The sequence below is a fragment of the Myodes glareolus genome, chromosome 6 (genome assembly GCF_982192425.1).
Source record: "Myodes glareolus chromosome 6, mMyoGla1.1, whole genome shotgun sequence".
Classification (NCBI taxonomy): Eukaryota; Metazoa; Chordata; class Mammalia; order Rodentia; family Cricetidae; genus Myodes; species Myodes glareolus.
The window spans coordinates 995792-1011539 of NC_142031.1; the positions used below are offsets into that span (position 1 = coordinate 995792).

Sequence of the window (15748 nt, forward strand, 5' to 3'; positions counted from 1 at the left end):
CCAATAGCCCCTGGAGTCAGGGGTGATGGAAGAAGCAGAGGCTGGAGCTTTCTGGAGAATTTACTGGCCAGGCAGGGTGGGCTTCACAGTGAGGGCTGGGACACCTGGGGCCACCGCGTCTTTATTGCTGCTGGGGGCCCGCCTTTCCAGTCCCACCCTCCAGTCCTCCAGCCCCACACGCCCCATGCACATGCTCCCGTGTGCAGATGGGCGCCGGCCCTGACAACACCCCTCCCCTCCAGACGGACGGATGGACAACAGGTGCACAGGAAACAGTGGCTTTCAATGAGATGTGGCCTTAGGCTAGCGTGACCCAGGCCATGCCTGTCCCCATTGCGAACCCACCACCCCTGGCCCCAGCACCTCTAAAAGCCTGCCTTCGTGTCCTGCTCACTGTGGAAACCAGATTGCTGTCCCTGAAGCCCAGTGGCCATCCCGACCCCAGCCCCCACCCGACCCCCTTTATAAAAAGAAGAGACAGCACCTTCCACTGGATTTGCCTGCGGGCCACAGCCCAGCTGGCCACAGCCCAGCATACCCTGGGCCTGAGGCCGCAGTCCCGTCTCGCCAGCTGAGCGTCCACGAGGTCCCTTTACATGTGCACAGTAGCCCCGAGTCCCGTGCACTCACAGGTGCCGTGGGCTGGGGTGGCCGTTGTGGTAGACCTTCTGCTTCACGTGCACCATGTTCCCTGTGGGCTCCTCGAAGGGCCTGTGCGGCCGCCGGCCCAGCTCCCGCAGGCTGCACAGCTTGGGCAGCCAGGTCCACGAGCCATCTGCAGGGGGACAGGGCAGTCAGGTGGCCGGGCTGGGCCAGAAGTGGTGCCCGCAGCAGCGCGAGGCACTCACCATAGCGCCGACCAGCCCTCCAGGCGCGCACGGCACAGTGCAGGACACCATCCATCCACACCAGGAACCAGCTGATGCAGAAGCCCAGAAGCAGCCCCAGCATAAGGTCGATCTCCTGCTTGGTCACATTGTCTGTCACAAAGTAGTTCTCAGATGCGTCCACCACCGACTGGTCCCCGTCGTACGGGATCACGTAGTGGATGTGGTGCCTGGGGGCGGCAGGGCGGGCTGGCACCTCTCCTGCCAACCCTGGCCCAGCCTTCCCCAGGTCCGTGCTGGGCTGGTTAGGGGACCCAAAGTGGATGACTTGGCTCCTATGGGCCACCCTGGGAAGTTCTCTGGAGCAATCCCTGTGTGCTGGGTTGGGAGGGGAAACAGCACTCCCTCCCCACCTGGCAGAACTGTAGCCCTGGAGATAAGGAGTGAGGTTCAAGGAGAGTAAGAACGACTGGTGTTCCACCCAACACGCCATCCTTCCAAAAGTCCTGTAGCAGGGTTCAGATTTACCTACTGGCTCTGAGGGTCAGCCGCGGTCCTAGCACAGCCCAGTAACCCAGGCCCACCAGACCACATGCTGCTCTCAGGAGGCCACCTACAGGAACAGTGTTTGATCTTGCTCTTCCACAATCTCTGCCTTGGGCTTTCAATATCTACCACCCCCTGCTCATTTTGCTGGAGGTTCTGGGAGTCTTTCCTTCCTTACTCATGGCCACCACAGACCCACATGTCTATCGTCCACTTTGGGCCGTTTTCAGGTCCATGCTAGACAGGTTTTAGAGCCTTCTAAGTATAAGCACCCACTGTGGCCCTGGTCTCTGTGCCTCTTTGCTTCCCTGTCCTAGGTTTCTTGAACCTGTCCATTGCTTTCATGCCCTTGACCCTCTCAGCTTGCACTTGAGTTCCAGTATGGTTCCTCCTGGCTGCTGATCCCCCTTTCAGAGATGTCTGAACTCGACTTCCAAGAGGAAGTCCTTCTGTCCTGTCTGTCGTTCTAGGTGTCCAACCCCACAAAGCCATCAGTCCAGATGTCGAGAGTACCATTGGGGTCTTCCTGACAGTGTAAGGGCTGCCCGGGCTGCTGCTATCAGGCTGCCTTTCCTGGCCCACCTACTTCCAGAGCCACTAGTGGGTGGGCCTTCTTTCCACTGCCCACCATGTCTGCTAGGAGCTCCAGCTGCCTTAGAGTCTCCACGTGGGCTCTACAGACACCTCAAATGCATGCTGAAAATAGCTTCTGGCTTCCTAAACTTGCACCTCTTCCTCCTCTCAGTGAGAGGCTGGAACCCAAGCCTGCCTAGAGTAGACCCTCAGCCTTTCCCCAGATAAAAACTCTTTCCTCTCTTGTGCCCATTTGCTGATATCCCTGGCCCCAGTAGGGGTCACATGGATGCTTCCTCACAGTGGGGCTGATATCCTTAAACCCGAGCCCAGGTGAGCAGGGAGAGGAAGGGGCAATAGTGATATTCCTCAAGTCCTCTTCTGATCTTCTTAGAAGTCCAGGGGCTAACTCTGTGGTCTATAGTTTGGCCAAGCCCCACAGGCAAAGCTTAGGCTGCCAGCCCTCAGTTGGCTTACTGGAGCTACTATGACTGACACCTGGCAGCCATCACTCATCTCATGCACAGCCTCTGTCCATCATCATGATGGATGGACGCTATTGATCCTGGCACAAAAGTATGGCTGCACCAGGCCCTGGGGGCGCAAGTGCTTCCAGACCATGGGGGAATGTCACAGGCTTTGGTGGGGGCTGGGTCAGCCTGGGCCTCCACATCCTTCCTCTGAACTGCCCCCAACATATAACTGTTCCAGGAAAAGAAACACGAAGAAGCTACCAAGGAAGCAAGAAGAAATCTAGGTAGCTTACAAGTAGGCCAAGGTGGGGGTCCCATATAACCCAGGGCCTCAGGAGTCCAGGGGTTAGAGGTTATGACCTGTGCCCTTACAGTTAACGTGGGTATCTACAATTCCTCCTCCTCTGGGCTGACTTCTCCTGACCCCACACCAAGTCCCTGAAGGCAGGGGCATAGGTCTTCTGAATGAAAGCAGGATGAATGTCTGTGATATATACATACATGTGTTCTACCTTCATGACACATGCTGCCATGTGTCCACTTGAGGTCACTGTGTGTCCAGTATACACGCTGTCCGCATGCACAGGACATGGCGTGTATACTGCGGACACGGGCCCCACAAGCCCCACACCCATGCACTGTGCACACTTCGGGTATGAGCATGGTGCGTCACACATAGATGCACATTCACCCAGCTTTGAACCAGCCACCCTCTCTCTGTGGGATGCTGTCATGTGCATGGATCTGTGTGTACACACAAAGGTTGCCTGCTGGCGTGCTTTGTTCAGAACATTAGTTTACATATATGTTCTCTGTCTAAAATTCTGCAGATAGTCATGTACTAGGCAGACACATGTATACAGTTATTCTGCAAAGTATGTACACATAGGCAAACTGTTGACACCACGTGTGTACATGATATGTGCACAGATAACCCATTTACAAACTAATCTGCCACCACTGCACCCACGCTGAGATGTTCTGACATGTTCCCTGAGCACACTGAACTGTATATTGTTTTATATACATGTACTTTACATACACATATATGTAATCAATATACAAAAGTGCTTTGTACAACCAATTTACATACCCTGTATGTAGAGTTGTGTACAAAGCACATACATGTAGAGAGACACACGCAGAAACACTGTCCACAGGAGGATGTGGCTCTCCACGTTTTTGCACACACAGGCCTCTCTTCAGGTTCCACTCTACAGGTGTCTGTTTACATGAGTCCACAAGTACTCTGGATGCTACATGAGATGCACATATGTAACCTATGTAAACGTGCTCTAAGAACACACCCTCTGTGCTCAGGTAAACCATTCAGTGTGCTGTCATGGACAGCGCTGAACCAAACACATTGTAACAGCCCCCATACGTAGCGTCCATTCCCAGTGTTCATGGGTCCGGTGACTGGGCCCAGGATGTGGATTCTGTCTTGGGAAGGTTCCGGGACTCACCTACAGACATGCCCTGGAAACCTCATGTCCTTTCTGTGCCGTCATGATATGCCAAAGATGAAGGACAGGGCTTTCTGGGAATGTGTGGGCACACGGCAAATTTTCCTACCATGTCCAACGCATGTGAGGGCGTGTACGCGTGTACATCCCTTTCTGCTTGCTGTAATGACCATGATCTGTCGCACACTTGCCTGTACTCATATATGCACTTAGGAGACATGCACCTGTCCTGACCTACCCTAGGCCCTGTGTGTGCAGACTTCTGGAAGCATGGGGTGGGGCGAGGAAGTGAGCATCTGTGATTCTAGCCCCGTTCTTTCCTAGTTGTGTAACCTTGGGCAAGTCTACCTCCAAAACCTCCGTCCACGTCCTCCTGGTCTTCCCCGCGGGGACAACGGTTATCGCATGAGGGCATCTCTGGGATGAGTGCATGCGGATGTACGAGCGCGCTGTGTACGCACATGTATATGCACAGACAGTACACACATGCGCGGCTCATGAGAAGATGTTTATTTCATACATGGACGTACAAACATGCAAGGCCAGAAGACTTTATCACTACACATGCACCGAAGGGGAGGTCCCTGAAGGGTGTGGTGGGTCTCACTGTGACCTTGAACAAACCTCAGCCTACTTCAGTTCCTCCCTGCACACGACCAGTTGTGGCAGGTGTTCCTTAAGGTAGGCCCTTTCTTTCTGTCTTCACCTCCTACACTTGCCTGCCGTGGGCACAGGGGACCCAAGAGGAAGACTTGGGTCATAGGCAAGACTACTGTCCCAGGCTTAATCAGCTTCCTGTCTTCCTCTGTGGGCACCACTCAGGGCTGCAGCTCTCAGGCCTCCAGGCCCTGAACTAGGAGGCTCCATGGCCCATAATGCCACCACCAGGCAGCCTTTTCTCTAAAGAACTGGAGGAAAGGGTCCCTAACAGACTCAGTCATGCTTCCTTTCCCAGAGAGACAGCTGGCTGATCTGGGGTTCCCGTTGGCAACCCCTCCCCCAGCACCTGGCGGGCAGAAGCGGCCCCCACCATTTAGCTTTGGGCTCTGCGGCCCAGTCTGCTCCCGGCTCACCAGCCGAACGGGGCCCGCTGCACAAGTGTGATCACGCGTGTAGTGCCTAGAGCCGGGGCGCACTCACCGGCCACAGTTGCAGTGGCAGACGCGGTCCTCGCCCCGCAGGTGCGGGAGGATGTAGTTATGGAATCGGTCCAGCAGCGCGTTCATGTCCATCAAGCACGCGATGGCCTGGAAGAGCCCATGACCGGTCAGGGCGAGGAGTGGGCCGGGCCGAAGAGGGTGCCGAGTGGGAGAGTCGGGCTGCCGGGGTTGGGTGGGTGGGCGGGCGGGTGGGGAAGCGCAGGGCAGCCGGGGCGAGGGCCGCGCAGGGTAGCAGCGAGGGTAGCGCAGGGCGAGCCGCGGAGGGCAGCGCAGGCCGCGCGGGCCGGTAAACAAGGAAGCGAGGTGGGGTAGGCGCGCGCGCGGGCGGCAGAAGCAGGGGGCGCGCGCGGGAAGCCCCTCCGCTCACCATCACGATCGACGCCCCCAGAATCATGAAGATCATGGTGTTCGCACTCATGGACATCGGGCGGGGCCGGGCCGGGCCGGAGCGCCGCCCCCCGGCCCCGGTGCCCCTCCCGGCCCCGGCCCGATGCTGAGCCCGCGCCGCCTCCGCAGAGGTCAGCGCTCGCGCGCCGGGCCGCCGCGGGCCCCGGGGGCAGGCGCGGTCACAGGTAGCGGAGGTGTGGGGGCTGCTGTAGGGTCGCTCGCTTGCCGCCCGTCGCTGGCCGTGCTCCGCTCCGCCCTCCGATGCTCCCTGTGCCCGACTCCCTGCGGTCGGCTCGGCGGCCCCCTCCCTCCTCCCCCTTCCCTCCTCCAGGCTTCTCCCTCCCTCCTTTTCTTCCTCACTATCTCCTCCCTCCTTCTTCTGCCTCCGCCTTTGGGGAGGGACTTCGCCGCCCCGCGCCAGCATCCAGGGTCGAGGTTCTCCACTCTGCTCCTTGCGACGCAGGCCCAGACCCCTCCCCTCCGGTCTCGGCTCCACATTCTGCCCCATCTCATCCGATCTCCTTGCCCAGTGCCACGCTGAACTCTTTTTGGCCTGGACCGGGTGGTCGTTTCTGCTCTACTTCTCCAAGTAAGGCCCCTCCTCCTGGGTCCTCTGGTTCCAGTGAGGGGCAGGAAGGTCGGCACCCAGCCTCCTCCAGCAAGAAAATGCCATCGGGGGAGGGGCCTGCAAGGTCAGAGGAACCAGGGACTGTGACTACAGGACCAGAGGTAGGAGGGCAAGAGCTATGGAGTAGGCCAAACAAGAACGCCAGAGCATCGTGGCAGTGGTGGGGAAGGAAGGGGTGCTAGACAGTAGCCCGAAGCTAGCAGCTCAGTGTCTAGAGTACTGTTTGTTGTGGTTGCCTTGCTTGTCCTGTCCACAGAGCTGACAATGTAAGAACCAGCCCTGCCCTGTGTGACAGAAGCAAGAAGAGGACAGCTGACCTCCATGCCTAAGTACAAACCCCACTGTGCACTGTGTCCAAAGGTTCCAACTGGAGGGGCCCGGTGTGTCTTACAGCCCGGGGCCTGTGTAATCCTTCTCTCAATGGATGGTCTCAGGTATGTCACAGGGCTGAACTTAAGGGCCCTGGGTACCTCTTCTGCAGGGATTCAGACCAGGAATTCAGGCCAAATCAGATACCCCCAGCAGCATATATTTTGCAGTGATTCCAAGTCCCCTCCTATCCCCCACTCCCCGCCACCCCACCCCATCCCACCCCCCAGCCAATAAGGCAGTCTATTATTTTATTTCGTTGTTTTTTTTTTGTTTTTTGGTTTTTTTTTTGTACAATCCAGCAGTGGAGAGAAAAGGGGTAGGAAGGCCGACAACAGACACTTGCTGTAGGCTGTACAGTAAACCGTCTTTATTTCTTTTGGTTAAAAACAATGGATTTCAATCTGGCATTTCTGTGTACTTCTCATTCCATATGTACAGTACATTGGCGACGTACACCCAGCAGTATAAACAAATATCAGAAGAGAAAACACATTGAAAAAGTGGCTCCAAAGGCGGCTGTGCAAATCAGGACATGCACGGTCCACGAGTGGCTCAGTAGAAGCAGACAGTGTGCAGAAAGGCCCGGCCACTCTTCTCCTCAAACTCCTGCAGCAGCTCATCGATCTCGTTCTCCATATCCTCAGTGTGCTGGATCTGGGGAAAGCAAAGCCTTGAGTGACACTCGGGAATTGTGACACGCCTTCCCTCCCCTGCCCTGTGCTGCATCTCCCTCCTGCAGTGAGGACAGTCTCAGGATAGTGTGGCCCCTTCCTGGCAGTCCCTGCTTTGAGAACGATGGGCTCCAGACCTGCACAATGGCTGCTGTACCACCCCATATTGGGAATGGTAGAGCTAGATTCAAAGAAAGGACTGAACCCCGAGGCGGGGATTCAAGCTCTGCCCTCAGGTATCACAGGTTTATGGAAGCCTCACCAACCAGCACCATCCCAACCCTGCAATGAGTGAAGTGAGGGACACGAAGAGGCAGGCATCTTCCTAGAGCTGTCCAGCAGAGGCCGACCATGCTTCGTGGTGGAGCAGCCTGTGCCCTGCAGCAGGCTAGCGCACATCTGGCCTCTACCTCCAGACACCAAGAGCTTCTCCTGGTTGTGGCCGGGCATTGCCAGCAGTCCTTCACACTGAGGCAGGCTGACTGCTGGCCACACTGCCCTGCACGGCTACGCACTCTCTCAGTTTCAGTCCTTTCTCCAGATCTTCAGCCAAACCACAAGCGCAACTGCTGGAACTTCAGCAGTGACTGAAAGTGGAAGCTGGGCCGAATTCAACAGGAATGCGGATCCCCACACCAACTTCCCCATCAGCCTCTACTTGGGAAGCCAAGAGGACCTCAACTCTGTCACAACCAGCTAAACCTAAACATACTCTCAAGGGCGAAAGGCGGGACAAGGCACATGGCTCCTCCCACAACATCCCTCCTCAGCATCTAAACAGTGTGACAGACACGTCTACACAGCAGGTACACAGCCCTTAGGGAGCTACAAGATTGCCCAGGGGTCTTCAGAGAAGGATAAATATCAGGCAAAGGTACACAAAAATATCCCTATACTGTGACTGTTACCTCTGGGAGGCCCCCAGACACACCTCTGACAATATCAGGTAAGCTCTCCTAGCTCTGCAGCAGAGGAAAAGGTGAAATGTCAGTCATTTCTTCCAGAAGAGAGGCCTATGACCTGGAGATGTCATACATCACTTCCACCAACAACAGACGCACTCAAGCCAAAGTCACTAGTTAACCTGGAATGTGCACTTCTTGGTCTTTGAAATTTAGTATTAACCAGGATGTGAAAATAAATTGCTAGTGACGAGAAACCCCCTCCTCTTGCCCAACAGTCACTTCCTTGGTAAGGATGCCTGGACCTGGGTCTCAGACTCACACACTGGCAGAGCTCGCAGATAAGGAATGCCCCTAGGGTAGCCTCTTCATGGTTGTCCTGGATGTCCACGTTGACCACATGCACTGGCTGGCAGGTCTCCTGTTCTCTGGAATTCAGATCTGATTCGAAAGAGACACAGATATTACTAGGTATCAGGTAACAGATGTGTCCAAGTTCTGCTTTCACCATGCCTGCCCCTGAACTCTGGACTGTAACTCAAGGATTGAGCATCCAAGCTCAAGAAACTAAGGACAGACCCACAATGCAGGGTCAGTGAAGAAGCCTAGGAAAACAGCATACTCCACTCCAGGACATACTATGCCACCCACGCTGGCACCAACAGCACTTTCTATAACGCAAACGCTGAAGGCCACAAGGCTCACAAAAACATACAGGTACCCGTCCTCTGCTTACTCTTCACAGGCCGTCCTCCAGATGTCCACGGAGGTCAGAGGATGAGGGTGGGTGTCCTGTACATCACTGTCGCCCAGGGCCTGAGGCCTAAGCTACCTTCCCTTTTCCCTGGAGACCATAAGTCTTCCAGTCGAGTGTTGGCAGACTAGGCTCTGTGCACTCACCTTCTACAACCTGGTCATAGACTCTCTCTTCACAAGTGAGGATCAGGTCAAACAGGTCCTTGCAGTTCTGGAACCTTTCTGGCCGGGGCTTGATCCTTTTATTTCTGTCCAGCATATGTAAAATTCCATTCTGCGTATAGCTGAACACCAGAGTCAAGGAGCTTTGGATAAATGATTGTTCACTAACCTAGATCTGCCTGAAAATAAACGGTCCCCTGCTTCTTAGGGCTCCAAATTGGCTTTTGTCAATATCACAGCTCTAGGCCTTAGCATAGGCTGGGTAACCACTGCCCCATGATAGGAAGGTTCTGACTTCTTGGGGGTGTCATGATTTCTATAAGACCCAAATCTACCAAAGGCTCCAGACAGCCTTGGCTATTCTGACCGGGCAGAAAGAAGAGGCATTTCTGGCCTCCTCCTCTCATGACAGTGGCCTTTTCCTCTATCATACTGACCACAGCTCTGATCTGTGCTTTTAGCACAGGGTAAAGCATTTGTTCCCCCTCAAAACACAAAGACAACGCTGCCAGGAAACCAAGCCTCAATTCAGCTAAGCTACAGCAGGAAAAAAATCTCAGAAAATCCACAGAATTTTCCCCCGCCCCCTCCCAGACCAGGTTTCTCTGTGCAGTCCTGGCACTAGCTCTGTAGACCAGGCTGGCCTCGAACTCAGAGATCCACCTGCCTCTGCTTCCTGATTAAAGGCACACACCACCACACCCAGATTCCACCAAACTTCTCAAAACTCAGCAAGAGAAAGGACCGGAAACACCCTACTGGTGATGGTCCAGGAGGGACAAGTCTGGCTCAGCTGAAAGCAGGGAAACTGCCAGTTGAACCCAAAGGGTAATCCAGATGGCGCCTCCATGCTCAGGCCCATCGGCCTGGGCAGAAGCCAGGAGTCACTGCCTTTGGGGCCTTCAAGGCTGTGCCACCCTATCCTCAGCTGCTCCGGACACTCAGAAACAGGCATCTGTTCTAGGGAAACAGAAAGGCTCTCCCATCGTGGGGCCTGACTGACCTCAGGTTACCAGGCTCCAACACAGGTGCCCTTACCCAGTGAGTCATCTTCCTAACACGTCAACTTATTTAAGCAAGTGCATGGTGCTTTTAAAACTAGTCCCTGCTTTCTGGACTGGAAAGGCAGCTTTTAGAACACATTTAGGTGGCCAGTCTAAACAGTTTAACTTGAAGACATCTGACCATGAACTGCCACGCAGCCCCACTCCCTGCTGCCTACAAGAAAAGCTGCATCCATGCTTAGAGCCCTTCAAGGTCCCGGGGTGGGGGGAATGAGTTTAAGACCAAACCCAGTGGCTGGTACTTCTGGGATAGAGGACAGGGAGCAGGGGGGAGTAGACCTTTTGGGAAGGAATCCAATCAGGACCCAGGTTCTTAAATTTAGCACTGACCCCAAGGAAAAGCTGGAAAAAGTCACACGGAGGCAGCTAGAGATAGTGGGAAACACCACTTTGCATTCCCCACTATCAGAGTCAGGCCCCAAAATGCTCCAAGAACTGCGGTCACAGGGTGGTCCTGCCTGGGAATGACTTTTAAGTGACCACCCTCAAGTGAAGAGCAAGCTGTGTGCTGAAGGTTGGGAAACAATCATGTCAGCACCTCACCTGAACCTGACAACTTGGGGGGCGAGGAAGGATTTGAGAGTTTCTGTGTAGTTCTGGATGTCCTGAAACTTGCTCCGTAGACCAGGCTGGCCTCGAACTCAAGAGATCTGCCTGCCTGTTTCCTGAGCGTTTCCTGGGTGCTACCACTGCCTAGCAAATTGGACACTTCTCACAAACCCCAACAACCATACAAAAACTAGCTTAGAGGCCAGGCTAGGATATGTAGGTGAACATAGTAGACAGGGCCAACTTTCTCAGGATCCCCTATCCTTGTTACTATTCATGACAACCTCAATGAACAGCCAGTTAGCTGGGAAACTTCAAGAGCGCCAAGCTTAAGAAACGCTTGGGCTGATTCTCACTTGGCCAATCCCTGGGTTGAACCAGCAAAGCTTCCGAGGAGTCAGGGGCTCTTTGGTTCTAATCGGCCAGTCCTGGAGTGAGGTGGCACACACCTTTAATCCTAGCATTTGGGAGGGAGAGGCAGAGGCAGGCAGATCTCTGAGTTCAAGGCCAGCATGGGTTACAAAGAGAGTTCCAGAACAGGCTCCAAAGCTACACAGAGAAACCCTGTTGTGTGTGTGTGTGTGTGTGTGTGTGTGTGTGTGTGTGTGAGTGAGTGAGAGAGAGAAAGAGAGAGAGAGAGAGAAAGAAATGGAGTAATCATAAGAGACTTTTTAGTCCCCACATGCACAGAACCTGCTGCCTGAGGAGGGCTGGCCCCTTAGTGGCCTGCTTCCGGGATCATGCAGCATATTTGGGAGTAGTTGCTCTTGGGAATGGATACAGTCATCCACTTGTAAATTAAGATTTCACAGGTATAGTACTAGTCATGTCTTCTTCACTAGTTAAGCAATTATCCAAGAGAAGCTATTTCCACAACCAACTTCATGGACACCAAGTATGGACTCTTACCTTTCCTATCAAATGGGAGCAGAACCAGGCATCTTTAGCCACTCCCAAAGAAATGCTTTTGGCACAAGGCTTTTGACAGAACATCCTATGAAGAAAGGCCAGACCAATGAGACCCACAGGCAGGCTCTCAGCATCAAGTTCAACACAGAACAAGGTTTGTGCTCTTTTCTGTGCCCAGCCAACCAAGGCAAGGCAAAAAGTTTTCTGGAGAAAGGGAAAGTGTGCATAGGGCAGGAACTGCACAACAGCCAGTCACTCACTGGTCCTGTGCTCACCAGGGCACACAGCTCTGCCCACTTCACTAATTCTATGAAATGTCTGTAACTGTAGCTAAGAGGTACACAGATCCTCAGGACCCCACAGCAATGGGGCCTCTCAACTACCTCTCAAGAACTCACCTTCAGACTGAACTTCCTGGGCTGAGTCGGGCCCATGCTACTACTACCATGAACAAATCTTCAACAGACCCCTCAAACACAGGTTTCACCCATCCTGCTGCTCAGAGGCTAACCAAGGGGCCAGCAAATCAGTCCTCATGTCTCCAGAAACATAACCAACCACATTCAAGACAAGCCTGACTCAGAACTTACGGCAATGTTCCCTAAAACAGGGATTGGGTGGAAACAAAGAACCCTGAGGGGCTCTCAATCTTCCTGCCTTCACCACGGTCCTAACCTAACACCCACAGGTCAGACACAGCCTCCGCTCAGGGAGAGGGGCAGCCCAGCTCCCGAGAGAAGCAGCAGAAAGCAGGTATTAGAAATGCCAGGGCTGCATACTGAGTTCCTATCTCAAAACAAAACAGCCACCATCAAGGCTAATATACTTCAGGTGAACTAATGAAATCACAGTTTGACCAACAGTTACACAAGCTTGAACAGATCCAGCCTCATCTCAAGTGCGCTTACTGAACATTAACCAATCTTTAAGAGTTTAATATCAAGCCGGACAGTGGTGGCGCCCGCCTTTAATCCCAGTAATTGGGAAGCAGAGGCAGGCGGATCTCTGTGAGTTCGAGGTCAGCCTAGTCTATAAGAGCTAGTTCCAGGACAGCCAGGGATGTTACCCAGAAATCCTGTCTAGAAGAACAAAAACAAGTTTAGTATCAACATGTAAGAGTCCATGACTTTAAGTGTATACCATTTATCTACTACCACCCTTTAAAATTACAATTTTTCTGTGTATCTATGTGTGCATATGTGCATGTAGGCTGGAATACCACCTCACCTGTTTGCTTCTTTATGGGATCTCATCACCAGCCAGAAACCAGGCTATGCTGGCTAGCCAGCGAGTCCTAAGGATCCACCCAGCCTAAGTATTACAAGCATACCTCATTCAGCTTTTATTATGTGGATCCCAGGGCTTGAACTCAAGTCCTCAAACATTGTACTGGCAGCTATCACTGTGGCTCCCCAAGTTTTGAGACAGGCATCTTGCTGTATAACCCACAATGACCTCCAATGTCACATCTTGCCTCAACCTCCCAAGTGCTTAAGATACATGTGTGCACCATCATACTCAACCACAAACACAAATCTAAAGTCTGTGCCATGAAACCTCCTTCATGTACCTTTCTTCCCAGGCTGGGCCAGAGAATCTAGGATTACCTGTTCATCTTAAAATTATTTACTTCTTTTTGCTGTTTTTTAAGACAGGGTCTCTCTTAGTAGCCCCAGGTGTCCTGGAACTCATTCTGTACAACAGGCTGGCCTTGAGCTCAGAGAACCTCCTGCTGATGTTTCCCAAGTGCTGGGGTTAAAGGCTTGTGCCACCACCACAACCTGAAATTTCTTTATTTGTAACCTCCAGTTAAATTTAGTTTAAAACAAGGTACAAAAACACAATTTTTGTTTTGTTTTGTTCTGTTTCTGAGACAGGTGATCTCTGCAGTAGATCAGGCTGGCCTCTGGCCTCTTGTGTGCTAGTATTAAAGGCATGTGCCGCTAACACCACCACCACCCTGCTTAACAAGGTATGTACCTGCCTGCACGTACTGAAGCATGGGTCACAGTACACGTAAAGATCAGAGGACAACTTGTGTGAACCAGTTCATTCCTTCCAGGATGGATTTGGGGCACACAACACAGTTGTTGGGCTTGGCCGCAACTGTCTTGTTAAGCTACCTGGCTGGCCCCATGACTAGGTTTTAATAAACCTTCTAGCACAGTGGTTCTCAACCTTCTTAATGCTGCAACCCATTAATACAGTTCCTCATGTCGTGGTGACCCCCAATCACGAAATTATTTCATTAGTTATGCTACTTCATAACTAATTTTACAGGGGCTGAAGAGATGGCTCAGAGGTTAAGAGCACTGGCTGCTCTTTCAGGGGTCCTGAGTTCAATTCCCAGCACCCACATGGTGGCTCACAACTACCTGTAATGAGATCCAGTCCTCTCTTCTGGTATACAGGCATACACGCAGGCCGAACACTGTATCCATAATAAATAAATCTTTAAAATAAATTAACTATAACTATGCTATTGTTATGAATTGTAATGTAAATAACTGATATGCAAGATATCTGATATGTAACCCACAAAGGGGTCATGACTCACAGGTTGAGAACCACTGTTCTAGGGCTTAAGTGTCTACCTCATCAGACTTACTAGGCTTCATCAAACTCAAAACTCATGAACAAAAATCATCAGAAAAAGGCTGGGAACTTGCTGCCATAAGACAGCACTCACTATTGTGTTCTGACATAAGGGAAATTAATCAAGTAATTTAATGGGGACTTTGGCACACAGTTTCAGACTTGTTAAATGAATGCCCAGATCCCCAACAATGACAAGGGCTCTCACTAGACCCCAGATTCATGTGTGTTCACATGAAGGTCTGATAGCAAGTTCAATGTCCCGCACACAGCATCCTGTAAACAATGTTGTTCAGGGAACAGTGGGCACAGGAACTAATGGCTGGAGGAAATATGAACAGCATCACTGTAACGAAAGGGGGTTACTTGGTTAGAAAAGGAAAAAATTTCAGTAAATATTCATTCCCACCAGTCAGGCACCAAAGATGGCAGAACAGAGGCCAAACCAGAGCCACTGTTAACAGCTTGTCAAAAAACTGCAAGTGATGGCAAAGCCAGATCAAATGGAAAACAGGATTGCTTGGATACATCTGAATACTACTAAGATAGTTAATGCCTGACACGGGACATCGAATGGAGAGGAGGCAACAAGTCTAGAGGCCTGAGGTGGTCAGGGTGTTTCCTAACTGGGCACTGATGATCCTTGAACAAGAGCAGAGAGAAATGCAATTACAGAGAAGCAATGATGGACTGAGATTTCTTTCAGTGGACAAGGCTGAACGTAGGCACATAAAGGGACAAAGACTGTGGGGGCGCCCGAATCCTAGTAAGGCTGATTGCATACCTGCCCATAAAGAACCTGTTGAGGTCCCTCGGAACCCACAGAACCACTATAAACACAGTTTTTCTTTCTCTCCTTTTTTTCTTTTGGTGTGTATATGTGCGCTAATGAGATTTTTCTTTCTTCAGGGTAATGGTAAGCCTAGAAAATAGCAGAGTCAGGACAGGGTACAGCTACCTGCACCTACCCCACCACATACACACTGAGTATCTCTGCAAATCTGTTACACCTCCACTCCTCAGTACTGTACCAGGAGAAACTGTTCATTCTTAGAGGTCAAGTGCTCAGCTCCATCTTGCATTCCCTGAATGGAATACTGGCTGCTCAACCCACACCTGGGCCCTTCATGAAGAAGACACTGAGAAGAGTGCTTTTCTAGGCTCTCTGGATATGCCCTAGGGAACCCAGAGAAGTCTTATTTCAAGGGATAACCTCAAGAAGGTGATGAACTCAGTGACTAGCAGGAGCATCTCCCTGCTGGTACAGTGAGGGAGTGTCCAAAAAGGAAAGGTCAGGCACTTTACATCCAGAAATTTGAATGGCCACAGCAACTACCCTGGCCAATCAGCTTTGATAAACAAACCTCTGATTACTGAGAAGCAGGCAAATATCCTTCAGCCATAACAGCCACATGTCAGACCTGCTGTAGAACAATAAGAGATGTAATTAATAATTTAGTAAAATTGGATGAGTTATTTCTTTGGGAACTGGTACCTGGCTTGGGTACATATTTGAAATAACACACACCATTTTTAAAAACTCTTCGCCAAAAAAATAAATAATTAAAATAAAGCCAGGTAGTGGTGGTGGCGGCGCACGCCTTTAATCCTAAGGCTTGGGAGGCAGAGACAGGTGGGTTTCTTTGAGTTCAACGCCATCCTGATCTACAGAGCAAATTCCATGACAGGTTCCAAAGCTACAGAGAAA

General features: G+C 51.9%; 2 protein-coding genes and 1 long non-coding RNA gene across 3 annotated transcripts in view; 1 reads left to right on the forward strand and 2 right to left on the reverse strand.

The window, feature by feature from the left end:
- Positions 1–42: 42 nt before the first annotated feature.
- Positions 43–5940, reverse strand: Tmem240 (transmembrane protein 240). Its single transcript, XM_087906768.1, has 4 exons — positions 5413–5940; positions 5026–5132; positions 849–1057; positions 43–775 (listed from the first exon to the last, which is right to left on the reverse strand). Exons 1-4 carry the CDS (start codon positions 5938–5940, stop codon positions 627–629), a joined length of 993 nt encoding a protein of 330 aa, XP_087762894.1. The 3' UTR covers positions 43–626.
- An 80-nt stretch (positions 5941–6020) lies between these two features.
- LOC148121589 (uncharacterized) lies at positions 6021–9140 on the forward strand. The gene is made up of 3 exons (XR_015738015.1): positions 6021–6161; positions 6317–6494; positions 6871–9140. It is a non-coding gene; the product is annotated as an uncharacterized LOC148121589 (long non-coding RNA).
- Ssu72 (SSU72 homolog, RNA polymerase II CTD phosphatase) overlaps positions 6778–15748 on the reverse strand; it is a 31958-nt gene continuing 22987 nt past the window's right edge. Inside the window, exons 3-5 of the mRNA XM_048417124.3 lie at positions 8906–9045; positions 8328–8446; positions 6778–7086 (exon numbers count right to left, since the gene is read on the reverse strand). Coding sequence (XP_048273081.1) covers positions 6985–7086; positions 8328–8446; positions 8906–9045 — 361 coding nt within the window. The 3' untranslated portion in view covers positions 6778–6984. The remainder of the gene's footprint in view (positions 7087–8327; positions 8447–8905; positions 9046–15748) is intronic.

Coding starts and splice junctions, on each gene's coding strand:
- Tmem240 (XM_087906768.1), bottom strand. CDS start 5,940: ATGGGGCAGAATGTGGAGCCGAGACCGGAGGGGAGGGGTCTGGGCCTG. Junction 1,058..5,025: donor TGCCACTGCAACTGTGGCCG/GTGAGTGCGCCC, acceptor TGCCGCCCCCAG/GCACCACATCCACTACGTGA. Junction 776..848: donor GAGGGCTGGTCGGCGCTATG/GTGAGTGCCTCG, acceptor GTCCCCCTGCAG/ATGGCTCGTGGACCTGGCTG.